The sequence below is a fragment of the Ahaetulla prasina genome, chromosome 6, assembly GCF_028640845.1.
Source record: "Ahaetulla prasina isolate Xishuangbanna chromosome 6, ASM2864084v1, whole genome shotgun sequence".
In the NCBI taxonomy this organism is placed as follows: Eukaryota; Metazoa; Chordata; class Lepidosauria; order Squamata; family Colubridae; genus Ahaetulla; species Ahaetulla prasina.
In genome coordinates, this window is record NC_080544.1 from 64,339,831 (window position 1) to 64,367,322 (window position 27,492).

Consider the following 27,492-nt stretch of genomic DNA (forward strand, 5'->3'; position numbering starts at 1 on the left):
GGGGCGCCCCGAGACCCAATCGATCTGAAGGGGGAGGGGTGGTTTGCTGCAGCAGCGGAAGCAACACTCCCGACTGAGCCCCCTCGGTGTCAGTGCACGTCGTAGTGCTTCTGGGAGTTTTTCCGGAGGGATTCCGCCGCGCCCTCCTTAGCAGGTAAGTTGTGGGTCGAGGGAAGGGCTGGCCTTGAAGACAGGGGTCTGCCCGAAGCCCTCATCGTTCCTTCTAGTCACGGTTCAGTAGATATCAACCCGAGTGATCCCTTTCTCTTTTCTCCTAAAGGCTCTGCGCGAGGTTTGTTGTCGGTAGCTGCAGCTTTTTTATTCTGTCTGAACATCCGGGTCCTTTATTCTGCGCGTCTTGTTTCACATAGTGACCAGGGAGGGATGGGAGGCGGGCTTTAGCTGCCTCTAATTAGCCATTACTTATTTTCTTATTGGTAACCAGGCGTAGCCAATGGGGGTTTCCCTATTGGTTGGCCTGTAGTGCTTTTCTTTGATCCGGATTGGTCGACTGTTGGAAGGTGAGACTTTCCAATTGGCTGGTGAGAGAAGGGGCTGGACTTTAACGGCGAAGCCAGTGGGCGGAATTTATTTCAAGAGAATAATCCCGCCCTGATCCGAGAGAATGGGAGGAGCTTCGTGTGACGCCTCAGGCGGGGGTCTGGTGGTGGGCTTTCCAGCTAGTTCTGCGCTCGTCATGATTCGCTTTTCGTCTTGAGAATTTTACCCTTAAAGCTCTTCCGATCGCCACACTCTCCGACACGGAAAGTTGGAAAAAGCCTTTAGCCCGCACTGCCTTATTTGGAAGGTGAAGGTCCCATTGCTAACGAGGCTAGGTCGCCTTCGAGCCGCTGCCAGCCACATTTCGCTTAAAAATACATTCGTAAGATGTTAGACTAGAGGCACTATGTTCACTTTGTGGGTCCTAATGGCCTACGTTAGCGCATGCCTGCAATGTAGTTTGAAAGGAAGCTGAAAGCTGAACGGGAAACGGAGAGAACCATAAGGTCTTAAGTTGGAAACTCTAAAGTAATCGCGGGCTAGGACCTCTGACTGAGTCTACGGAAAATTTCAGGCAAAAATTACCAATTTAATGTGGATCAGTGGTGTGATAAAATGACACTTTTTTTACAATTTACTTTAAGACTAATTTATTGACTGTTTTAAGAAATATCTGCTTGCAGTTCCCAGAAATAGCCAGCTTTTCCTTTTCAGTTTGGCACCTGTTAGACAATGGTGTGTTCCTTGTTGCTGCTTTCATTCTCAGACTATGAAATAGAAAGGTTTTTATACCCACCAGAAACAATTCAGAGGACACACTGTTCTCACACTTTGAGAACTACCATCTATCCCTCTGCCCATCCATCATCTCCTAAATTAGTTTTAATGATTATTTCCAGAGAAGTGTATATATAAAATTGCATTACCACTTTACAAAAACATGAAATCACTGATAATTATCCTGTTTGTATAGCTTGTGCCAAGCAATGAGTTAGATCTTTAGTATGTGACTTAATTATTAGAACAACACTTAGAGTTCAGTGTCAGGTTTACACAAGTTCATGGTGATGAAGTATTTATTAAGCTTCCTAAAACTGATTTCAATAGAAAAAATTACTCCAAACACATTTAAAACTCCATTCTCTTCAAACTTAATTATCTCTGAACACAGTGTAACTTATTTCTAAATAAACAGTTGATTTGCTTGACATTATTTAGCATTGATAGTTGTCTGCTGAAAATCTAAAAACTGATTTGATTTCCAGCTGCCGTTGCATTCATACATTTTATTACAATTGTTACTAAACATAATTGAGTTGTTTGAACTATATAACTAGAATTTTGGTTTAAGAATGCTTTACAAGTCAGTTGTAAATAACAATATGATAAAAGTAAAAATTCAGGCAATAGATTTCACTAAGACTTCTCAACAAAGTATTCTGTACTGCAGACATCTGAATTTCTTACAATTGCATGTATGCTTCACAGGCGGAAATGAGTTCTCAGCAGTTTCCTCGTACTGGAGTCCCTCCCCCGAATCTAGGTCCAGCTCCTCCAATCTCCACCAGTGGACCTGCTGGACTGATAAATCCAGTAACAACAGGTAAGGCAATTTTACCAAGAATGATGTTTCATGGAAGTAAGTCCACTGAATCTAAATATAATGTTTATACAGTTTAATAAATTGTCACCTTTCGTGGTAATGGTTCAAATTTTCTATATATTTTTTTTCCTTTTCCAGTAGTGAGTGATGAATCTAATCGAGAATTGGAAGTGACTCCCAGAGATCATATGGTTTCTGCTAGCTCTCTTCAGTCCCGTGAAGAAAAGCAGGAAACAGTGGTAGTTCGACCATATCCACAAGTGCAAATGTTGACTCAACACCATACAGTGCCATCAGGTGTACCAGTTACAGTGGCAGCTCCTCCAACTCATTTGGCTTCAGCAGTGCCACTTACCTTTCCTGAAGGGCTTATCAAGGTAATGAAGACTAATTTTGTATACTACACTAAATTGTAAATATTTTTCTCTCACATTGGCATTTGATGCCTTAGGTATTTTTATTTATACTGACTTATCACAAATAATTAATCTAAATTTCTTTTAGATTTCTTTTAGATCCAGTGAAACTTTTTTAAAACTACAAAAAGTAACTGAAAAAAGGAAAGGGCACTATACAGTAGATATGTAGGATAAGTATGTAATAACCCAACTTTCATGTGTACTACTAAATGCCTTTCTATAGATTTTTTGAATGTGAATTGGAAACAAATATGTTTACTAGACTAATATGATTGGTTGCACAGTCAGCCAAATCAGACTGGGTTTGGCATTTTAATCGACCTACTGAATGGACTTGAGATAGGTAGATGTTGTTGTTTCATTGTGTTAGAAATATACTTGCTGTTCCAAATGAAGCAATTGACTAGTGTTGATTCTGTTAATGCCAATGGTGTTCAGCTGGTGCTCCAGTTGTTTCGGGATTGCTCCTAAGGCTCCTGTTACTATTGGTACTATCTTTGCTTTCTTTTGTCACAGTTGTTCAACTTTTACTTGCAGTTCTTTGTAATTTTCTGCGGTTCTTCTCTTTTACTCTGCTATCTCCAGATACTGTCACATTCACTATTCAGAGTTTTTTTGCTTTTTTAATGACATTTGTTTAGTCTGGGATGTTATTGGCAGGTATCTGTTTGAATTATAAAATCCTAGGGCCTTCAGCATTTTCACTTTCTACTACTTAGTCTATTTTGTGGTCCCACCAGTCTTGCTTGCAGGCCAATGGTATTTCTTGCAGATATTCCAGTGTACCATTGTTGCTACTTTGTCATGCCAAGGTTTGTAGTCAGTCTATGTGATTTTGTGACAGCTAACTAGATGGTCCTCATGAGCTTCTTTGCAGAGGCAGCATTTGTTTCTGTCTTCTCAGTATTGGCTTTGTACACATTTATTAAGGAACAGAATGTAAGCTGTTCCAAGTAAATCTGGCTTTTGCAATTGACTGATTAATTATTATGATGATTCATTGCAGTCAGGCAGATATTGAGACTGGATTTGGCATTTTGGTCTATCGAATTCTTTCCAAGGACCTGGGATAGGCAGAGGTGGATGTTTGATGGTGTTACAGATTTTGACACAGCATGTAAACTCTTTCCAAGTAAAGCCACCTTTTGCAATTGATTGATAGTGAATTTGTCAATGCTGATGATGTTCAAGTGGTGATCGTTGTTTTGAGACTACACGCAAGGCTCCTATGACTTTCTTTGCTTTCTTTTGCCACAATTGTTCTATTTCTTTTTTTTAAAAAAAAGCTTTTTATTTTATAGGCAAACATACATTTAAAGCATCAACAATTCCTTCCGTGTGCCGTCTCGGTTTTCTTTCTGGCTCCATTTTGCTGTTTCTTCTTTCTTCACTTCAATTTGAATTATTACCATTTTTCCACAAATACATTACAAATACAATTGTTCTATTTCTGTTTGCAGGCCTTACTTACTTATAGTTTGCCACATCCACTGTCCAGACTTTTATGTGCCTATCTGTTTGAATTCTAAAGTCCCAGGGCAAATTTAGCTTCTTCATTTTCTGTGACTTTCTATTATACTGTCCCATCAGTTCTTGCTTGCAGGCAAATGATATTTCTTGCATATTTTCCAATGCACCATTGTTGCTACTTTGTCATGCCATTGTTTGTGGTCAGTCTGTGCGATCTTCTTGCAGCAGCTAACCAGGCAGTCCACTGTTTCTTCAGCTTCTTTACATTAGGTGGCACTTGCTGTCTGTTGCTATCTTCTCAATTCTGGCTTCTAAGGCAGTGGTACACAATTATGACTTCCAGATACTGCCAAATTCCAGCTACCTTGGTAACATGGCCGTAGGGAGGGATGATGAGAGTTTATAATGCAGCAATGTCTGAAAAACCACTTGTTGCCTGCTCCTGCCATAAGGAAAAATAACTGTTACATATTCACGTTATTTCTATGTAAAGAGAAAACAATTGTATCTTTGTTATTTGCAGCCTCCTTTGAAGCCCGCAATACCCAGTCGTCCTATTGCACCAGCCCCACCAGCCCCACCATCTACTCTGTCTGGCCCCACCAAAGTCCCGGGGCAGGTTACTGTAACAATGGAAAGTAGCATCCCACAGGCATCTGCTATTCCTGTAGCAACAATAAGTGGACAACAGGTATTGGGTTTTTTTCTTGCTAAAATATAAAACTTATTTCTTAAGACTATGGAAGAGGATGAAAAAGCCTTGATTACACTTCTACTGTAAAGATGTATATTTAAATTTTACCTTTGAATTTGTTTTAAAACTTCAGATTAACCATAGTTATAATTGTATAATAACTATACAATTAAATTATAGTTTGTGAATTAAACTTTTCCAGTCAATTCTACACAAAAATTTTTCATGTAATTTAAAAAAAATTATTTTATATGCAGGGGCATCCCAATAGCGTGCATCATATTATGACAACCAATGTTCAGATGTCAATTATCCGAAGTAGTGCTCCTGGGCCTCCCTTGCATATTGGAGCTTCTCACTTGCCTCGAGGTAGTAAAGTTAATTGTACTTTCTTGGAGAAAATGATTATATAGCAATCTTGTTTGGATGAGTTTTAGATATGGTTAATATAGATGTTACTCCTAAAATGAAGCATCTGGAGAAGGCTGGACTTGAATCGGAAGCAATTCCATTTAACTACATTCTTGTCAGGAGTTACATAATACATCTTTGTGGTATGATATAGTTCACTGATCCTAAAAAAATCTCAGTTGCTTAGAAAATATTGCAATATAGTTATGGTTGTATGTTAATGCTGACTGCAGTTAAGGTCAATGAGACTCCCACTTCAGAGACTCCCATTAAAGAGATTAGTCTTAAGCTGCATTCACATTATGCTAAACTCTAAGAACAGTTGGTTAGGTTTGTCTTAGCAGCCTGATTGAACATTATAGTTCATGGTTTACCACAGTGTATGGACGATTGTAATTTATCCAACCAATTATCAAAATAAGTTAGACCTATCTTCTCTGAAAACAGGATATATGATCCATTGTGTAATTGTAAGAAGTGGCTGAAGAGCTGAATTTCTTTGTATCATCTTAGAAACATGGGGAGGATGTTCTGACATTAACTAAGTTCAGATCTCCTGAACCAGATGTGTAGAGTTTTTTTATAATTTCTAATAATTATGAATGAATATATATATATAAACAAATGATAAAATATAATCAATATTTGCAGATAAGCCAATAATTTTAGGTGTCAAAATACACCCCAAAAATTGGGTTTAGAATATCTATAAACTATAACATTTTTAGAAGTATATACAGCACATTCTGTAGTTAAACCAAGCTTCAAATTTTTAGTCAAAATACCATTAAAAATGGGCCACCCACAAATTAAACTGTCCCTTGAAATTTGTGGAATCTAAATCATAAGCCAATTGTGACAAAAAAAGTCTCCTTAGTGTGATCATATAAAATCTTATACCTTGATGAACGTATCTTTTCTTTTATGTACACTGAGAGCATATGCACCAAGACAAATTCCTTGTGTATCCAATCACACTTGGCCAATAAAAAATTCTATTCTATTCTATTCTATTCTATTCTATTCTATTCTATTCTATTCTATTCTATTCTATTCTATTCTATTCTATTCTATTCTAAAAGTTTCCTGATAATATTGGATAGCCTCCTGTGTGTAGTTGAATTGTCTTTGGCCTTGGACAGAGCCTACTTTTAAATGTTGGTTCACAATTCCAGAAAACTTGAAGAAATACAAAAGAGAGTATCCAGTATCATCAGGAAACGTTTATATGACCAACTAAGAGACTGAATATAACTAGCCTTGAAATGAGACTAAGGGCCTTAGAGACGTATGGGTAAATCTAGCACTGCTTAAGGTTCTGAGAGGACATTGTGTAAAATAAAGCTCTCTATAGTCTCTGTCATCCCATGTGCAGGAGTCAGAATAGTGGCCTTAAAGGAGAGGCAAATTATAATTAAATGTTAGGATATTTTTTCCTTATGATAATGAAATTGACAATGAAACCAACTTCCAAGGCAGATGATGTGCTCTCCTTCACTGTATAGATTAACCGCTTGGTGGTTTGTTAGGAATATTCTAATTTGCAGTTCTGCATGAGGTGTTGGATTAGATGGCCCAGTTGGCTTCTTCCAATCTGTAGTTTTAAGTGCGTCTGAGCTCACTGTTGTATATAGTTGGAATCATGTAGTAGTTCTTATTAGATTTTTATCATGTCTCCTGCATAAAAGCTGCAGATAACCTGACACTTTTAAAATGGAACATTAAATGTTGTTCAGTCATATGAGTATGGTTTCTTTCAGGTGCAGCTGCTGCTGCTGTGATGTCAAGTTCTAAAGTAACAACTGTTTTGAGGCCAGCTTCACAGTTGCCAAATGCAGCAACAGCTCAACCAGCAGTTCAGCATATCATTCATCAACCTATCCAGGCAAGTAGTAGTCATGAGGTATTTCATTTAATTGTTTTAATGCTTCTCTTTTGTCTTTTTCAGTAAGAAATCACTTTGCAGATTCAGTGGCTCGCTGCATAAATAATCTGGGAAATCTAGCAGCTTCTTTTCCTGAGATTATAGAAATAGTTTTGGAAAAGCCACTGTAAATAAAATATACCTAATAATGAACTTCAAGATGTCTTTGTACTTAAGAGTTTCGATGTCTGTGATAGTTGATTAAGTATTTTTTACTCTTGTGTGAGGTTGTCATGCATTTTTTTCCTATTTCTCTAAAAATAATCCTTCTGGCAATTTTATCATATTTTATACAATTGAATATCATCTAGGATATAACTTAAATATTGGTTCTCATTTTTTAAAGAAATAGATTCTGAAATAGTTGAAAATTCTTCCAATAATGAAGTTGCAATGCTGATAAGATGCTATTTTTTCCTTGCCTACATAGTCTCGGCCTGCTGTGACAACTTCAAGTACTATTCCGCCTGCTGTAGTTGCAACAGTCTCAGCCACAAGGGCTCAGTCACCTGTTATTACTACAACAACCACACATGCTACAGAATCTACCCTCAGGTAACCACCACGGAACACAGCACTAAGTAGACCAAGTATATAATTGGAAGATATATGTATTTGCATGTTGATCTGTTTGCACCTGAGGATCATTTTTTTACAATCTGGCTACTATATACAGGCTGTTTCAGATTGCCTTCTTAGATAATTGTTCCATGTGCGAAGCCATTTTTGCACAGTATTTTAATTTAGGTAATGCACATCTTAAGTCATGATCTCTCTTGTGTCATTAATTTTTAATTACCCTAAATAAAATAACTTTTTTTTTTTACAGTCGGCCGGCACTATCAATTCAACAGCACCCACCTTCTGCGCCTATCAGTATTCAGCGTCCTGCCCAGCCAAGGGATACAGCAACCAGAATTACTTTACCTTCTCATCCAGCCATAGGAACACAAAAACAACAGCTTCACCCCATGGCTCAGGTAAATTATCATGAATGCAGTCCAACCAGTTACTTCTTATCCATTGAGTCATTCAAATGCGCTTTTTATTTTATTTAATAGGTTGCATGATCTCAATTACTGCATGTTATGTTGTATAAATGATGGCTTAATAAAGTAATTGAGATCATTTAGTTGTTACTGTATTCAGTAAGCCATGGTTTTAAACCACATGTAAATATTATGTTTATAGGGGCTAATAGCTTGCCGACTAGTTTAAGCTGATACAATAATATTTTTAAGCAAATTTTCAACAGTTTTTGATGTACAACTTTTTCTTCTACAGAAAACAATTTTTAGTACTGGTACTCCAGTAGCAGCAGCAACTGTGGCACCAATTTTAGCAACAAATACTATTCCTTCTGTGACTACAGCTGGTAAGTATCTGTAGTTCCTATTTCTTCAGAACTATTTGTAAAATGAAAAAAGTTATTAATGTTGCAAAACTCTATTCAAACAAAAAATTTGTCTCACAATAGATTTGAGTGACAATAGCAACATTTTGGTGGTCATGAACCATATGTAACATTTTGGGAGAAAGCAAGATTATAGGGGCACAAATATAGTCTAGGATTTGGGGTACATCACTCTTAATTAGCCCCATAGTGTCATACTATGTGAAAAACACTGCTTGATATTTCTTTTGGCTTGCTTCTATCAATATAATATATTTTCTTGTATAGATTATTCTGTTCTTCTCATCTATATCCATTGACATTTTCTACACAAAGATTTAATTGTATTATATTTTTCTTCTAGGTTCCATACCTCACACTCAAGCAGCCACTAGTACAATTGTAACTGTGACTATGCCCTCGCATTCATCCCATGCAACAGCTGTGACTACTTCAAACATCCCAGTTGGTGAGTGGTTTCTCTTATTATACTGTAATTTAATTTATAATATTTAAGTATTATTTTATTTTTAGTTTTTTTTTTAAGTAGGCAGTTTATTATTTATTAAACTTACATGCCACCCATCTTGCCTAGAGGTGGCTTACCATCATAGAAACAAGAATAAGACTTTGAAATGATAAATATTATTACTAAAATTGGTTTAAAATTGACAAGATGGGAAGGAAGAGAGCAAGATGCACACAGGGTAGGAGGTGGGATATTAGTCCATTAACCACCTCCAGAATGACATGACCCCAGTGAGGTCCCAGTCAGTTGGTAGAGCCAGGTCTTCAGCTCCTTTCAGAAGGCCAAAAGGATGGGTGTGAATCTCGCATCAGGGGACATGTTGTTTCGGAGGACAGAAAGGGCTCTTCTCTTGAATCCCACTAGTTGGCATTCCTTGGCCAATGGGATCCACAACATGTCCCTTCTGCCAACATGGGTAAGGTGTGCCAATTCCATTGGGTTGAGATATTTCCTCAGATAGCCTGGACCCATGCCATGAAGGGCTTTAAAGATGATAACCAACACCTTGAATTGGACCCGGAAGCCAACAGCAATGCAATATGAACCACCATAGAGGCCCCAAGAACTGTCCACATTGCTACATTCTTCACCAGTTGTAGCTTCTGAATACTCTTCAAGAGTAGCCCTGTGTAGAGTGCTTTGCAAGCATGAGATGATCAGGACTTGAGAGATCCAGGAAAGGGCGCAACTGGCACACAACACATAGTTATGCAAAGGCTCCCCTAGCCATGACTGCTGCCTAATCGTGGAAACATCCCTCCTCTAATGAAGAATTGAATCACTGCCTAAACCCACCTGGAAGTTGCTGTCCTGGAAGCTTTCAGTAGTCAGGAGGGACTGGGATCTAATTGGCAGGTGGTTACACTGACAGCATTGAGCACCCTGTCCATTTCATCAGGACCAACAGGGTCAAACTGTTTCTAGACAACTGGGGAAGTCCTTTCCCCAAGTATTTTAATGGACTGCACCATGCCTGGATTCCAACTGGGAATAGATACAAGTGACTGTCCATCAGGTGTTTTATAAATTTCTCTGCATGGCCTTGAAGTTGACCACATGAGCTCCACCCCTCCCACCCCCCCAGGGACCTGGTGATTTTGAAACAAGCCACTAGGTGACACTCTGCAGACATAAAAAGGGCAGAGAAATAATGGTGTTTTTGTGCTCTTGCCACCACAAGTAAGGTCTTCATAGAGACTGGTCTGTATTGACTGGTCAAATTTATCCCTCATTTTCCTTCAGCAGCGCTATAGGTATCTCTTTGCCCATATAATATTTTACGAATTGTATATACCGCATTTCTGCTCAGTTGAAAATGCCTATGTTTTCAGCTCCAAATTATCATGGACTCTCTTTCTGTTAAAAGGACAATACAGAGAGGCTTGTTCCCCTGAACATCATCTTCTGCATATATTATTTTCTTAGTCTTAGTTTACTGAGTATGGTGAATAACTGGATTGTCTCTTATTATTTATTATACAGCTAAAGTCGTCCCCCAGCAAATCACACACACCTCTCCCCGCATCCAGTCTGATTATACAGCAGAGAGGAGTAATCTCATTCCTATATCTAGTCACCGTGCATCTCCAAATCCAGTGGCAATGGAAGCTAGAAATGATAATAGGTAAGTGAGCTTATTTTCATATACAGGAAAAGAATTAATCTTGGATAGATGGAATCTATATTATTACAGATAGATGGAATCTATATTATTACAGTTATATAAACAGTTATGTAAACTATATTATTAATTATGTAAAATAATTAAACTTTTGTACAATTCTATTGAATATCTGTTATGATTCTGAAAGAATTAAAATTTCCTGGGCACAAACCCATTCAGGTAATAAAAATAGAGAATACCTTGAATTATGTTGCTCAGTAGTGTGAATGCCAGGAAATGAAGGATAATTAAGAGCAAATACAGGCAGTCCTCCACTTATAACCATGGCCTAAATTTGAACATGACTGTCACCCTACTCTTATAGTCACATGATCACAATTTAGATGCTTAGCATCTGGTACAGTTATGATCGATCTGTTGCAGCATCCTGCTGTCATGTGATCGCAATTTGCTATTTTTAGCCAGTTAGTTAAGATGATTTTGCACTTATGATCTTGGTGACTTGAGTGAGGACTGCGGTAAAAGTGGTCATAGTTGCATTCAGTTCTCAACTGTGGCCATAAGCCAAGGACTACCTATAATGCTCCTTGTCAAATCCTGAATTTCAAACCCTGCTGTATTTGGAAATGGATTGTAATATGTATGTCCTTAAAAATGCATTTCTAAAGTGTGTCAAATGTATACAGTGCTGTTCTAGATTAATTATCAATGGAACTGAGAGATTTAAAAAAAAAAACAGGTATTAAACAAGTAATATGTAAAAATCCTTTCCTTTACCCCATATGTATTCTTTTAATTGGATTATAATGTGACATATTATTAAAAACAAATGAGTTGCTTCCACAATCTTTTCAAATGTCGTTCTAATTTTTTTTTTCAAATCTCTTTTATCCAAATAAGCTAACAAGATTTATAATTTGCACTATAATAAAATGTAATAATCATAACTATAATTTATTAAATTGATCTAATTGCAAGACTGTATTTAATAATTCTCATTTCCACTCCTGTAGACAGTCAGTGCCTGTTCAATTTCAGTATTTCTTACCAACATATCCTCCTTCATACCCTTTGGCTGCCCACACTTACACACCTATTACCAGCTCTGTATCCACTATCCGCCAATATCCTGGTAAGAATTCACTAATTTCAGTAATTTACAGTGGTGCTTTACTTAGAGCAGCAGTATAACTTTATCCATAAAAACAATGTTTAAGATGAAGGTGTGACTGCAAATTATTGGGGTCTAAAAAAGAAACACTAACCACCAAACGCAAAAGTAGAAAAACATCGTTGATCATTTTTTGCTTAATTAAAATAATGAAACAAAATTTTGAGATTATTAAATATTTATTTGTGGAATTTATTTGCCTCTCATCTCATATCCAAAGTCTCTGGGCGGCTTACAACAAAATGCTAGTAACTTTTTCAACTAGTTTCTTCAGGTGTAAATAAGCATTACAGGTAGTGTTAATGGCAGTGTTATAATATTTTTAATACCATAAAATCTGAAATCTATATGAAAAATGCTTTTTCAGTGCTTTTCTAAGTGTCTAGGTTAACCACATGAATTATTTAGTAATAATTACAAATAAGAGATTAATATTCTGATTTATGCATTGCAAAAAAAGGACTCTGGCAATGAGCTTGGGTTGTATGTTATGCAAACAAGCTCTCTCCATTGTAAGTATAAACTGTATTGTTGGAAAATACAAGCTAAAACAATCTAAGTTTAAAATCAATGAATATTCAAAAGGATACGTTCTTATTTAAATTCATAATCACTGTATTATTATATGAGTTTTGCAATTATCTGGTTTGTTTTTACTAGACTAGACTATTACTGTATCATCTACAGTTTTGGCTAATTGTACATGCTGTGATGAATGTTGCTGGGATATGAATTGAGTATGTTCTCTTGAGTTGATGTGAAAGCAAATAGTGGCACTAATCATGTTCATGCAAGTTATAATGTATGGATTTAAAGCTAAATCTAATGTACGTAAATCTTCAACTGTTACGATCAAACTACTGATAAATAATTACATTATCAGGTATGAAGTGCATTTGACAACATTTTACTTAATTATTCCCACACAAACCAGAATATTTATTAAGCATGTCGTTCCAGTTTCAGCCCAGGCTCCCAATTCTGCCATAGCAGCTCAGACTGGAGTGGGAGTAGCTTCAACAGTGCATCTTAATCCCATGCAGCTGATGACAGTGGATGCATCCCATGCCCGTCATATACAAGGCATACAGTCTACACCAATTGGTGCACAGGGGATACAGCCAGCACCCATCAGTGCCCAAGGAATACAGTCTACGCCAATTGGAACCCAAGGGCTACATCCAGCTACACCAATTGGCACTCAAGGTCTTCAAACAACACCATTGGGGCCTCAGCAGCCACAAACTGAAACCAAGACATCAGGTTTTTATTTATTATGATTTATTTGTGATATATAGAGATATAGACATAGATACATTCCAATAATTACAATTTTCTTTGTAGATTGTAATATAAAATTTAAAACCATAACAGATGTAGGCATTAAATCTAAAACAGAATCATAAAACTAAATTTCAATAAAATTTAATAGTATGCAAAGAATTCGAAGGCATACCATTTAAGGTAGTCTTCATTTAGTAGTAAAAGACCATAATGTAGGCCCCAATTAAATATTTCATTTTTTCTAGTAGCCATCTGTTAGTCGGACAATATTTGTGTTATTAGGGAAACACACTCTGAATATCTGCCTTTTTAGGAAGTTATTTTGATTATGCTGGAATTTTTAAGGAAACATACAAAGGACTGTACTTAGGATATACTATTAGACTGATATTTTGTTGTTCATACTTGCAACTTTATTGCAAATGTTCTGGTGTCATCAAGCAGGATACAGTTTCTGCTTTCTTTCAATCTCCAAGATTAAAAATGCATATCACCTTTTTCTCTGAGGAAGGAGTTAACTACAATCTGAATTATTATTTGGAGACATACTGAAGGAGAATAGCTATATTGAACATTGTTAGATTTAATTCTGAAAAAATATAGAGTACCCTATAAATTAAAAATATCAATATTTGTGATCCAAACGTGGGTTATTTTAAGGAAAGCAAATTATAATTTCCAGATAATCACTTCAACTAATTTTTTATTTTTCTGACCACTTTCACTAGTGGTCTTGGCAGATGGAGCCACCATTATGGCCAATCCAATTAGCAATACATTCAACTCTGCTTCAGCTTCAACTACAGTGGTGCAAACTCACAGCCAGAGTGCCAATTCTAGCACATCAGCTCAGGGTTCATCCCCACGTCCAAGCATTCTCCGAAAGAAACCTACTACTGATGGGTGAGTAAAATTGCAATTGCAGTAATATTTATGCAAATATTTATATTTATGATATGCTCATCACCATATCAGAAGTAAATTTATTTTGTAACATTTATTTTGTAACATTTATACAATGCTAATAAAGCATAAAAGAAACTATGAATAACAAACTTTTGTATATCTGATTATATTTTTATCATATGCAGATCAAAACCAGAAAAAGTCTTTGTTGAAGCTTTCAAAATTTCTGGACAGTTTTGAATGAATGCTTTAGAGTTGTAGAACAGACTATGTATGTTACATTTCTTGTTTTACCCTCACTAGAGAGCTACTACAATATTTATCTATACTTTATCTATACTATTGATCTATACTCTTTGCACAGATATTCGTGTTAAAAGCAAAGGAAATTTCATAGTAATTGGCATGTTATTTTGCAGGCTGGCAGTTAGGAAAAGCCTAATTCCTCCTCAACCAAATGAGGTAGCTGGCCCTCGTGTAGAAAGTTCTGTGAGAAGTGCAAGTGGATCACCAAGACCAGCTGGGTAAGATTCCCCCCATAAAACCCTCCCATTTTAGCTTTGCAAATAAAAACATATTGCATGGTAAATATTTAAAACAAGTAATTGAAGGAAACATATGTATAAATGTTCACTGAGCAAAGTTTTTTTAGCTTGTATAATTCAAGATAATGGGATAAGGTTTTCTGCAATTTGAATTCTGCCTCAAATTAGCTCAATCCATATCCATCCTAGCTCCTATAGGGGCTAAGCAGGGTGTGAGTTGGTGAATCCATAATATTAATACTTCTTTAAGGAAGAGGGTAATCCTCATCTGCTTTAAAGGAGTGGTAGGGCATCTCTCTTTAAGAAGGCAATCTGGAATGCCTGTAGTAATGTTCAATTATAGCTTTCTACGTCCAGCTGCAAAAACTGGAAGTTAGTGTCACTATTTTAGAATAGTTCTACACAAGTAGATTGCTTCAGTGATGATCATGGATGCAGAGACCTGAAACCCACAGAAGCTCCTGCAGAGAATCCCATAAGACTCGGGGCTTTATCCCATGCTGTTTAATACTTAAATGAAATCAATGGGAGAAATCATCCATTAGTTCAGGTGAGATATCACAAGTACATTGATCAAAGTCATTGATAATATATTGCCATCATGAACAATACCAGAAATTTTGCACAGGTATCTGGAGGTTTGAGGAAAGAGGTGGGCTGCTGCCAGTTCAGGCAAACTAGTAGTTCCGACCACCGGCTGGGCCTGCCCACTTGCCCCGGTGCTATCCCGTCCTATATATCTCACTCTGTGGCTTGCTCGCCCCTCCCATGCAGCCCAGCTGATTTCCGCACCTCGCCCGCTCTACTCACCATGGCTGCCTGACAAGGTGTGCTGGAAGCGGTGTGCTGGAAGCTGTGCGCATGAAATAGCTGTGTGTTTGAAGCCACGCGCAAGCGCAGAAGGCACATGCATGAGCGAAGCATGCGTGCTCACATTTTCGGTTCTGCACTAGGCGAACCGGTTGTTAAATTATGTGAAGCCTACCTCTGTTTGAGGATCTGTATGGGATGAAACAGGTTTGGAATAAACCCTACCAAAACAAAGCTGCTGGTCATCAGCAAACATTTAGAAATATGGCCTCCAATGTTATTCTGGACAGGGTTGCACTCCCCCAAGGAGGTGGTACAAGATTTGGGAGTCATGCTGGATTCATAGCTCCTGGTTCAGCAGAAAGTAGAAGCTGGGACTAGGAGGCTCTTAATGAGAGAAAAGCATAGAACTTGTGTTGGGGAATGCTTCAAAATTTGCAGTGGGTTCATGGTCATTTAATTTTGGACCTATATGACTCTGCTTGTATATACAATTCACTGCACCATTGTAAGTTTATAGGATCTTGAAGAAAGAGTCTAACTTTTTAATCTGTGTGTTCTGTCTAGTGTTAAACCTAAGCCAGAAATTCATGTGTCAATGGCCACTCCCGTAACAGTGTCTGTGGAGGCAGTATCCATACAGAGTAATGAGCAACCTCCTGTCTCAGTTCCTACTTCTCAGCAGCCACAATCTACCATTCCAACGATCATCACAGCAGCTAGTCCACCTTCGCAGCCCACAGCTGCTCTATCAAGCATTCCCGGAACACTTCCAGCTCCTCCACCTACTTCAGCCACAGTTGTAACTGTTCCTCCACCTCCAACAACCATAAGTGGCATCCTCTCTACAGTATTGGGTCCTGTTGTACCAGAGATAAAAATAAAAGAGGAAGTGGAACCTTTGGATATAATGCGACCAGTTTCAGGTATGGGTTGTTTTTTTGTTGTTGTTTTGATTTATAGAATCATAGGGCTGGAAATGACCTTGGAGGTCTTCCAGTCCTGCTCAGAGGGAATCTTATATCATCCCAGAAAAAATGGTTTTTCAGTCTACTTTGAAAACCTTTAGACTTGTTTAAATGGTTATCAAAGAGAGATTAGAATTGCTTAGGAAAGCCAAATGAAGCATTTGTTTCAAATTGATTTAATATTTGCCAACCAGAATCACCTTTAGATGAGATAGGCAGCACATAAATAAATAAATCAAATAAATAAATAATGGTGAAAAGACTTGTTTCATTTTAATTGCTTTGATTTTCTATATGACTTCATAAAGAAGTTTATAAATTGCTGCATAAACAAAAATTAGCATATCACTGAAAACTTGGGGGGCGGGGAGGAATTCCTACATAGGTACTGTAATTGCCTGTAATTGGAGTATCTGTTTAAAAACATTGTTAATGTTTATGCAACTATGAGACATGAATAAGAGAACATGAACATAGATTAGGGCTGCTATTAAAGTCTACCTCATGGTGGTTCGGGTAGCAAAGCACCAGTACATCTCTGTCCTTATTTCAGCTGCAGACTACTATTCTACACCCCTGCTTCAGATGATCCAGGTCCTCCTGGATAAGGAGTGTACCACATGGAAGAATTTGCAGAGTTTCTGTCAGATAAAGATGCTTGGATTCATTCCCAGTTGGACACTTGGGTTGTCACAAACCCAGAGGAGATGTTTAGGGTGGAACCTTGCCCAGTTATTTGGAACCTGTTTGAACCTATTTGGCTCCCAAAAGTGGACCAGGCCTTAGCACTGTGAACTTGGTGATAAAGGCGGTTGTTGATCAACAATTCCAGAGAACTTTGGAGGAAGTGGATTATCTAGGTCAAGGCTGTCAAACTCGCAGCACGTGGGCCGGATGCACAGGCCACGTCCAGTTTAGCAAAGAAAAAAGTCATGATACGTCACGTGACAATGCCATGACGACACGAGTTTGACACCCCCCTGATCTAGATTGTCCCAAAGGTGCTTTTTCCAAAAGGCAACTGGACTTTCTTGGTTTTTTCTTTGAAAACATTTCACTTCTCATCCAAGAAGCTTCTTTAGTTGTCAGAAATAGGTGGGGAACAACAGGCTTCAACTAAACCGTTTTCCTTTTGGAGGAAAATGGATGGCTATATAAATTTAATTAAATAAGCAAATCATTATATTGTGTTCAAAGTAAAAGGGAAACTGAGTTATTATGAGGCCTCTCGTTAGTAAAGTTTGTAGAGCCCCTGAGGCTCTTTTGCTTGTTTATTTTACAGAAAATAATTTTGCCTTAAGTTACCCCAACTTTAAATATCAAATATTATCAATATTTTATTGTATTCATGAGGCTTGAAATTTTAATAATTACTGTATGGTTCTCAAATGTAATCAAAAAGGCTAATTGTTTGGTTTCTTAGTACAAGGCCAAACTATTGAAAAGAACCCCCAATAGGGAGACAAACTATTGTGAGGCCTTTAAAATATTTGGGAGAATAATTTTTCAGAATATTCTAAAGTAACTGTGCCATATAAAAATGCATGTCACAAATAGAACAAGCGATGCAGCACATTGCATTTTCTGGAAGAAAAAGCCAGAAAATCTGGAGTAAATCCTAACTCTGAAATGTCTTAAGCATGTTTCTCTTTTTTCTTTCCAGCAGTCCCTCCACTGAGCACAAATAGTGTATCTTCATCTGTTACATTGCTGGCCAACAATCTTACAGTGCCCCAAAGTGACTTGCCGCCAGGTGCTTCCCCAAGGAAAAAACCACGTAAGCAGCAACACATCATCTCTACAGAGGAAGGGGATATGATGGAAACCAATAGCACGGATGATGAGAAATCCACTACCAAAAGCTTGCTGATAAAGGCAGAAAAGCGCAAATCACCTCCAAAAGAATATATAGGTGATTATTTGAATTCAGAAACAAAACTTTTATTTCTTAGTTAGTAATCTCTCAAAACCGTATCTATTCAGAAACCCAAATACCACATTTCAGGAAAAGGGGAAAAGGAAGAACTTCTTTATTTCCCAAAACTATTACAAATTAAATATTTTTCCCAGATTAATGCTGAAATTAGCATTAAACAAAACAGAGCTGCCCTATGCTTTAAAATAGGATTACATTCATTTTTTGTAGTTCATAATACAAACTTCTCAGTGAAGTCTAAATAGTTACTTCTTAAATTTTTCTTAGATGAAGAAGGAGTGAGGTATGTGCCTGTACGTCCAAAACCACCCATAACTCTGCTCCGTCACTATCGCAATCCATGGAAAGCAGCCTATCATCATTTCCAACGATATAGTGATGTCAGAGTAAAAGGTATGTCTTCCACTACACATTTTGTATAGGTGTATTGAAATTATGTATTAGCCATCAACAATGCAAACAAAAGCCTATTTAAAAGTATATAACATTTCAACTGTATATATAAGATCATCTACATCATTTTTCCAGTTGCTATTAGGTACAGTAATTTCCAATAATCTTGTTCTCTTTTTGGTGCCCTAGCAACTCCTGACATTATTGCTCTGAAATTCATAGTAGCATTAAAATAATATGGTGTGTCAGATCCATAATAAGCTTTAAAGCACTTATTTCACTAAAATCCACAGCTCCCCTAAACCATAAACCTGATGGTCCTTGGCCAATGCAATCCATCTCCCCCATTTTAAGAAAGTGCAGTCACTTTCTATATTTTTTTCAATCTAACATAATTATTGGAACATATCTGAGCTGAAAGTATATCTTTAGAGCTTTGCAAGTTAGATGGTTTTTCTTGATGGCTAATTATGAATAGAATAAATTGTATGTGGAAAAAACCACAAACTTGCTTACACTGCATTACATATTTGGATCACAAGGTATGACCTTGTGGTGCGTAGTGTGCCTATTGCCCTAAAACAATTATATTACTCTAATATCCACATAAAATAGAACCCACTGTTAATAATCATAACCAGTGCCAATACACATTCCAAATACCGTACTTTTAGGAGTATAAGACACTTTCCCCCCTAAAAGAGGGGGGAAATATTGGTGTGTCTAATACACCAAATACAGCCATTTTTGGCGTCACGAAACCCTGCTCCACGCATCCTATTTTCACCAAAAGTGGGGCGCGCAGAGGGTTTGGGAGGCCTGCAGAGTGCTCCTGGGGGCTGGGGAGGGCAAAAATGTGACCCGTGGGGGGTTTGGGAGGCTGCAGAGTGCTCCTGGGGTCTTAGGAAGGCAAAAACTTTTTTTCTTGTTTTCCTCTTCAAAATCTTCTACTCCGATGCGTCTTATAGTACGAAAAATACGGTACATTTTTCATCAGTTCATTTGTTAAATGTCTAATAACCAGGTCTTAGCAAATATTATGTTGATTAATAGTAGTCTTATTGCTGGGGATATCCACGTTAAGGGAATTCTGGTACAGAACACTCACCTTCTAATCTGCTCCTCCTGCACCTCATAGGGAAGTAGAGACTCTCAGTATGTGTTCTTTGCTAGCAAATTCTACATGGAACAAGTAGCCTCACAAATACCCAAGTGCCAAATCATGGCATTTTATAGGTTATTACAAGCTTGAATTTGTACCAGCCAAAGTTTATAGCAAGCCCACGTATAACAAAAATTAGAGAAATTCAGTCTGGAAATAATGAGGGCACAGGTTTTGCCTATCAAAAGCTCTAATCATCTCTATATTCCAGAAAGTGATAAGTCTCCCAACAGAATTGCTTTCCAGATTGTTGGGAATTTCTCATGTTTTCAGTTTGATCAGACTATATGAACAGATTCTGTATCTCTACTGTGAAGTATTAAGTAGATATAAGAAGTGTCGAATCCCTAGTGCTGCCATGTAACGGGGTGAGCTCCCATTATTTGTCCCAGCTTCTGCCAACCTAGCAGTTTTGAAAGCATGTAAAACTGCAAGTAGAAAAAATAGGGACCACCTTTGGTGGGAAGGTAACAGCGTTCCATGCGCCTTTGGCATTGAGTCATGCTGGCCACATGACCACGGAGACGTCTTCGGACAGCGCTGGCTCTTTGGCTTTGAAACGGAGATGAGCACCGCCCCCTAGAGTCGGCAACAACTAGCACATATGTGCGAGGGGAACCTTTACCTTTACCTTTTTAAGAAGTGATATCCACCTTCTTGTGCAGACTTGCACAATTTCTAGAAGTGGAAGGATCACACTGAGACATTAAAAATACTCAGTGCACTGATCAGATGTTTCCCAACTAACAGAGAAGTGGCAGCACTGGAGCTGGAGGCATTGGAAGTGCTTAGCAGCTGCCTTTAGGAGCAGTGAGGATGCGAATTTATTGACCTTTTTTTTAAAAAAATGCCAGTGGGTCAACAGGGGTGTTTAGCAGGCTTCATGCAGCACAATATTGTGTATTGTGTAGGCCTGTAGTAATATTGAGTTACTTCCAATTCTATCTCTAGGGACAGCAGATAGAAATTGTCCAGCATCATCATCCTAGGAGTAGAAACCATCAACCACATATTTATTCAAATGGCTCGGGGGGGGGGGGTGACTATGTCCAGGACAGTATAAAAAAAAACATTTCTTACCTGGTCCCACTGGCTCAACCATATAGTCATCTGTAAAACAGAATTTCTACTAACTATCACAGCTCCAAATGAAGAAGTGCTACTCTGCCCTGAGGCTAATATGGTACCAGAGATCCCAGTAAGCATATTTTAGCATCAACATCACTCAGTACCTTCAGTAAAATTTATTTGTTCAATTTATATAGGCATCCATCTCACAAAATATATGACTGGATAGCATACAACAAAGATAAAGCATTTAAAACAATTATTATTATTAAAAAGCATTAACTATAAAAACAAAGCTAAAAATAAGAAATAACAGAACCTGTTCATAATAGTAAAAGAGCCTATTAATACCACACTACTTCACCAGTCCCCTGGTGTCCCCAGGCCTACCGGCATTATGAAGTTAAAAGGGATTTTCAGAAGTGATGGAGCCAGTCTTACTCTGGGGAAAAAGTATTTCCCAACACAGGCACCATAGCAGAAAAGATCCACTGCCTGAGGCCAGCCAGTCTCTAGATGATGAAACCCATAACATGCTCTCTGTTTGAGCTAGTGGGATAAGCAGATGAAATTGGGGAGAGGTGGTCACTAAAATGACCCAGTCCATGCCATGTAGGGCTTTAAAAGTAAATACCAGCACTTGAATTGATCCTGGAAGCAAACTGGTAACGCAGCTTGCAGAGCAGGAGTCTAACGTGTTCTGCCAGAAACACATATTACTGCTCACGCTGAATTTTCCAGATCCTCTTCAAGGGTAGCCACAATTGGAGCCCATTACAGTAGTCCAACCAGGAAGTAAGCAGGGCATGAGTTGGGCCTCACTAGGGCTGGCATTAATTGGTACAGAAGACAAGTTGTGCAAAGAACTTCCTAATCACTACTCATTGAGTAGGAGTTGTGAGTCTAGGAAGATCCCCAAATTGACACAGTCTGTTTGGGGCAGTGTAATCCAATCCAGCACCAAAGATGGCATAGTCCTGTAAGTAGAAGGCCCTAAAACTCAAAGCCACTCATTCTTGCCAGGTTTCAATTGAAGCCTGCTGATCCCTATCCAGACCCTTACAATCTCCAGGCACCAAGATGACATCTATAGCATTGCTTACTTCGCCAGGGACAAAGATATACAATTGGGTATTTTCAACATTCTGATATTTCACCCCTTGGTGACAGATAAGCTCACCCAGCAGTGTGCTGTTGAATAAGACAGCACCAATCCCTGTATTACCCTACATAGTACGGGCCAAAGGAGGGACCTCTCCTCACCAGTCACCTCTAACTGGAATCAACCCTGGAGAAAGGGAATCAGCACAAAACTGTGTTGCCTAACCCCAGAAGAAGCCCACATTTCAGATCTCCAGATGTATGATCTACATGATCTCCAAGTATATATTGGAGGTGATGATCCTTTGAGAGCTGTATGCAATGAAATTTCATTTAAATGTATGCCAATTAGTGTACATTGAAAGTGATAAAGTTATTCTAAGTGTCACATTCTGCCAACCTTACCAACTGCCATAAGCCAGTGTTATGTTCTGTCCAACTTAATCATCTTGCTCTTTATTTTTTGTTTTTTTAATTCATCTTTCAGCTCCAGATCCACTACCTACCTTATCATTCTTTATCCTCAGAAATCAACATTCCCTAGCTAAAAATTCTTATTTGCGAACTTTAAAATTCTTACCACCTAGATTGAAATAACTTTGCCACTCATTTCTCTGAATAGACATTTTGCTTTTGTTTAAAATATGTTCACAAATTCTGAAATCAGAATTTGATTTTTAAGGCTGTTCCATTCCAATATCTGAAGTTGACCATTATATAATCAATGCATAAATTGTACAGACTTCTACTAAAAAATATGTGTCTCTTTTTATTCTGTAAAAATAAAAACTCTGCTTTCTTTTTTGCATGGTTATTTGCTTCCTTCTCATCTCTCATTCCTTCTAGAAGAGAAGAAAGCTATGCTACAAGAGATAGCTAATCAGAAAGGAGTATCTTGCCGTGCACAGGGATGGAAAGTCCATCTCTGCGCAGCACAGTTATTACAGCTGGTAAGTGGGAAAGTCATGTTGATTCTTTATGAAATAATTCCAGAGTTGTTTAAGAAGTCATTTGAAAAATTACATATAGAAACTATCACAAATTGCCATGACTGTCTCTTCAAAAATGATACAGGTAAATTTGTATCACATAAACCTAAAACTTCAGTAAGAGAAGTTTTGAGTCAGGCATAAATACTTACACATTTTGTTCTGATGCTCAAAACTTACCTCTGGTGCACTGGTTTAAAGAAGTGGTATAGAGCCACTGATCTGAGGCAACACTTTTATATTCCTGATTGTCCCTATTGCAAGAGAGGTAAGTGCTTAGGCTTAGTGCCAAGTCTTTATATTCCAGAAGTGTAGAAAGGAAAACCAAGATATGATTGTTATACATAGATATCTGTTGGTTTTTTAAAAGTATATGAAGCTTTAGACCAAATCAAAATTTTAATCTACACACTAGGTAGTTATATGAGAACTAAGAACAAAAAGTATTGGAGAAGGCTTGGGTCTATATGGAAGAATGGTATAGTGCTTCTACACTGTAGGCAGTTAGAATTCATGTTTTTCCATTCAGTGTGAATTAGGATGTTCCTTCTTCCTCTTTGAAACATATTGATGTCATTATCAATATCAAGACTTTGCTGCTGTTCTGCAAGCAATGAAATTATACTGAATATGTTGAAATCAGATAAATACTGAATTGGAATTTCTAATTTTGTACTGTGTTATGAAAATGTGTGAAGCTTAGATGTTGTCAAATTTTAATATTTTGTAGACTAATCTGGAACATGATGTGTATGAACGACTCACCTCCTTACAAGAAGGCATTATCCCCAAGAAAAAGGCAGCAACCGATGATGATTTGCATCAAATAAATGAATTGATACAGGTGAGTTGTATTTATTTTGCTAATTTTCTTTGGCCTCTGCTGTAGCTGCAGAATAAAAACCTGATTATTTTAGACAAAACTGTGTAAAAGAAAGGTAATCGATACAATATGTAAATTGAAGGTTTTCATTTGGTTCCTTTTCTTCTTAGCAAACTGATTTAATTCATATTTCCTGGACTGTAAATCAAAACTGAACATCTTTTATATAAATAGATATTTAATATCTGAAAAATAAAGCTGCATGTACTCAACCGAATGTTATCCTAAAGAAATAATTTGATATTATCAAGTTTGTTTTTTAGGCCCTGATATTAGAACCTGTTATCATCAACCCATTTTAAATTATTTCTTTTATCAGACAATATTGCATTCAAAGCATGACATTACATAACACAGTCCATAAATTTATGTATGCTAAACTATTATATAGTTTTTGTGCTATACATTTACATTCAGGCCATCCTTTCCCCTTTCTGGTGTCCATTTATTGTTAAACACAGTTGAATCTTTCACTTACACTTTAAACTAAGAAAGGGAATCTTTTTTAACTGAAGTTCCCTAGGCTCTGCATAAATACATCTGAAACTTCATTTTAGTGAAAAGCAGAGTGGGGAAGGGGATGTGGAGTCAGGGGACAGAATTATGGTGTTGGCATGTGGCTTCCTATACAATATCTGTCATTATTTACCTTATCATTTATAATTTTGTTGTGTGCAATAATTTTCACATTTTCTATAGGAACCAGTTGTATTAGAAAACTGTCAGCAAGAACTGGAGAGGCATGTTACATGAGAACATTGTTCTGAATGGTCCCTTCTCATATGCTATAATAATACTTCAGTTCTTCAGTTTCTGTACATTTTGGTGTTTCAAGATGATTGAAGATAAAATGCAGTACTTTGAAGTATTAACATTTTAAATTCAATGTGTTACATTTGTTATATTTCAGGGAAATATGCAGAGATGTAAACTTGTAATGGATCAAATAAATGAGGCTCGAGAATCCATGCTAAAGGTCTTGGATCACAAAGAGCGCGTCCTGAAGCTCCTTAACAAAAATGGAACTGTCAAGAAGGTATCCAAATTGAAGAGAAAAGAAAAAGTTTAGAAACAAAACTAATAGGACTGAAAACAAAACTATGTACAGAACAGTGTTAAGGTTCTTTTTTGGGAGGTTTCTTGTAAGAAGCAGCATTTAAGTAAAAAAAGACAAGATGGATGATGAATTAAAACATGGAACCCAGTGACCTTAAGAGACTATTAAGAATCTGTCAATGGAACAAAGATTTTTCTCAGGCTCGTCCCTGTTTAAACTCTTCAGTCTCATTTTGTTTAGCTCTCTTGATATGTCCCAGTGCCTACTAATTGGAACCATTGACGCAGGTGTGATAGTCCCTTTCCTTTCATCTTACAGTTTTAGACATTACTTCACTGATTTGTACAATGGATTCCTGCAACAGACCTCAAGAGCCATCTGTCTTGAAGCAAACTGTCATAAATTGGAAAAAGTTGGGGAGATGACACTACTTCCACTAAGCCCTGCCCATTCAGGCTCCCTATGAACTTGCAGTGGCTGAAGCAGCCTTCATAAACCAGTGTCCTTGCACTGGTAATTCTGCTATGTTTAGAATCATAAGTGGTTCTGCAGTCTCTAGCTGTCTATTTTTAAAATACATTTCAAAAGTTATTTGTAGTGTTGTGAATTTTGTGCTGTGCCCATGTTGGTGCTCCAGGATATTGTTTTCAACTACAGCACAGTTCTTTCTGTAGCTGGTGTGATGCTGTTCATTATATTGCATAAAATTGTGCTATATAACATCTGAAAACGTAAATAAAGGATTTGGAGGATTTTGTATAAGAATAATGGTTATAATTGTCTGGAAAAATGAAAATGGCAAAAAGAAGAGTCTGTATTAAAGTATAAATTTCCTTCCAAACTGTTAAGGACAGTGATAATACTCTTAATCCATTAAGATTACAGGTAATTTGATGATTTTTAGAAGCCAATGGTTCTTTTAATTCAATCTTATAATTATTATACTAAAATAGGATAAAACAAACAAAAACATCCAGATTGTATAAATTTGTCATTTTGACAGAAAGAATAAGAATTCAAACTTTAATAGAAATTCTGCTGTTATTGATTTCAATTAGGACTTCACAGAATAAGATTATGCCACTATTAAACAGAGCTCAGTTTAACATATATGTGTAGTTTTATCGGAGTTTCCCATTATGCTCGTGATCCAGTCTCATGCAGGTAATCCAAGATTATCATTCTCTACATCTGTATTTCACTTTTAATTCTTCTTAAGCTTCAGGTTGCTCCAATTTTTAGTAGTCGGGAAGAGAGACCAAGCCACAAAACCTCCAAGCACACACAACTCTTACTATTCCTAATTTATTTACCAATAACATTGAATATCAGGCAAGAAAAGTAACATCAAAATGGATATATGAAAAATGTTTATTTGGATAATAAAACCATGTCAACTTCTATTGAAAAGATTAGCAAGCCCCACAGATCAGTGATGCCACAATATCTTTATGGCTCTGGAAACTTCTGCAATTTCAATCCAAACATTGACAGCACCGTGCAGATTCCTATCATAAAAATGTTGTGGCACTTTCACATCATTTAAAACCTTCCCCCTCTAAAGCTCATAAAAAAGAAAATTCTCTAAGACAACCCTATCTGCTATGGAACATGTTATTGTTAAATGTTAATGTTAAATATGACTCCCTATTACCAATAATATTGATTTTCAAGTATGTGGTAGATTTATTGTAGCAAAATTAACAAAGATGCCATGCCCCAAAAATTCCAATGACTGCTCTATAACAAATGCAAACTCTAATGGGATATAAAAGTTCAAATTCTTGTGCCTCTTATTTCCTGCCTGCATGATGTAAAGTTCAAGTACCACTCTTTTGCACAAGATGGGTATTTTCTTTGTAATAGACTACTCTGGTTTAAGGCTTCTTGCTTGTACTTTTGTGAGAGTCTGTGTAGCAGTTGTGAGACAGTTAAAAGTTGCAGTACAGTTTATGTATGCATTTATTTCTCTGCAAATATTTACAGAGCTATTTTAAAATTCAGGCTATTTGAATTAATGTAGAAAAGACCATGGAAACGTATAATAAAATCCCAAAGCCACATTTTCAGACCAACCCATTAACTCTAAAAGGACAATTATAGAACAAGCACCTTAAACTGAGGATTTCCTCTAATGTACAAGCTTCCTCAATTAACAATGAACAGTGAATACCCTTTTTATATGCTCTCAGCTCAAGTCAACATACAATAAACCTGATGGATTCTATAGCATGCTGCCCATCCCTACAGCTCAAGAATACTTATTTTCTAGGGCAGCATCAAGGGTTCAGCATTTGATTTCACAATTTTTATGTAAAAGAAAAAGGGAAAACTCACTAAGAATTTTGCATACCCATAACTCCATATTTCTAATAATATCAAAAATGACTTAAATTCAAGTAATTCTGCAAAGATTCTGGTCTCACTGGGTTCAAAATATTTTTTTTTCTATGTGACAGTGCAATTCTATGTGCTTAGAAGCAATAGTCTATAAGATTCAGTAGAATTTTATACATAAAATCAGACTTTAAGGCTTGAGCTATATTTGCTTGCTCACAAGTGACTCAATGAATTCATCTGATTTATTCCTAAAAATATGTAAAGGACTGTGTTGTTAATAATTTATAGTCCTTCATATTTGGATAACCTTA

The 27,492-nt window shown here is 37.1% G+C and overlaps 1 protein-coding gene and 1 long non-coding RNA gene across 10 annotated transcripts in view; one reads left to right on the forward strand and one right to left on the reverse strand.

The window, feature by feature from the left end:
* Positions 1-26,498, forward strand: SAP130 (Sin3A associated protein 130). Of its 4 annotated transcripts, none has more exons than XM_058189486.1 (21): positions 1-154; positions 1,990-2,104; positions 2,243-2,481; positions 4,517-4,684; positions 4,945-5,056; positions 6,859-6,983; positions 7,453-7,577; positions 7,852-8,002; positions 8,307-8,397; positions 8,780-8,884; positions 10,427-10,568; positions 11,582-11,700; positions 12,700-13,002; positions 13,752-13,926; positions 14,349-14,453; positions 15,852-16,210; positions 17,916-18,164; positions 18,456-18,581; positions 22,762-22,862; positions 23,632-23,745; positions 24,695-26,496. In XM_058189486.1, exons 2-21 carry the CDS (start codon positions 1,996-1,998, stop codon positions 24,851-24,853), a joined length of 3,177 nt encoding a protein of 1,058 aa, XP_058045469.1. In that variant the 5' UTR covers positions 1-154; positions 1,990-1,995; the 3' UTR covers positions 24,854-26,496. The 4 variants fall into 4 exon arrangements, with proteins under 4 accessions (XP_058045469.1, XP_058045468.1, XP_058045466.1 ...); XM_058189485.1 differs by having other exon boundaries at positions 17,919-18,164; positions 22,759-22,862; XM_058189483.1 differs by having other exon boundaries at positions 22,759-22,862; positions 24,695-26,495.
* The window catches only part of LOC131201488 (uncharacterized), a 28,156-nt gene continuing 3,154 nt past the window's right edge, over positions 2,491-27,492 (reverse strand). Inside the window, exons 3-4 of one of the 6 annotated variants that reach the window (XR_009155871.1) lie at positions 20,824-20,853; positions 14,460-14,984 (exon numbers count right to left, since the gene is read on the reverse strand). This is a non-coding gene — a long non-coding RNA (uncharacterized LOC131201488). Of the gene's footprint in view, positions 4,436-14,459; positions 14,985-16,007; positions 16,145-20,823; positions 20,854-23,662; positions 23,791-27,492 lie in introns of those variants that run through there. The other 5 variants (XR_009155868.1, XR_009155866.1, XR_009155870.1 and 2 more) reach the window with 5 other exon arrangements.

Bases quoted from the DNA above. Each gene is read 5' to 3' on its own strand.
- SAP130 (XM_058189483.1), top strand. From the start codon at position 1,996: ATGAGTTCTCAGCAGTTTCCTCGTACTGGAGTCCCTCCCCCGAATCTA. The intron at 6,984-7,452 runs GCAAGTAGTAGT...TTGCCTACATAG, and splicing joins TCATTCATCAACCTATCCAG to TCTCGGCCTGCTGTGACAAC. The intron at 13,003-13,751 runs GTTTTTATTTAT...CACTTTCACTAG, and splicing joins AACTGAAACCAAGACATCAG to TGGTCTTGGCAGATGGAGCC.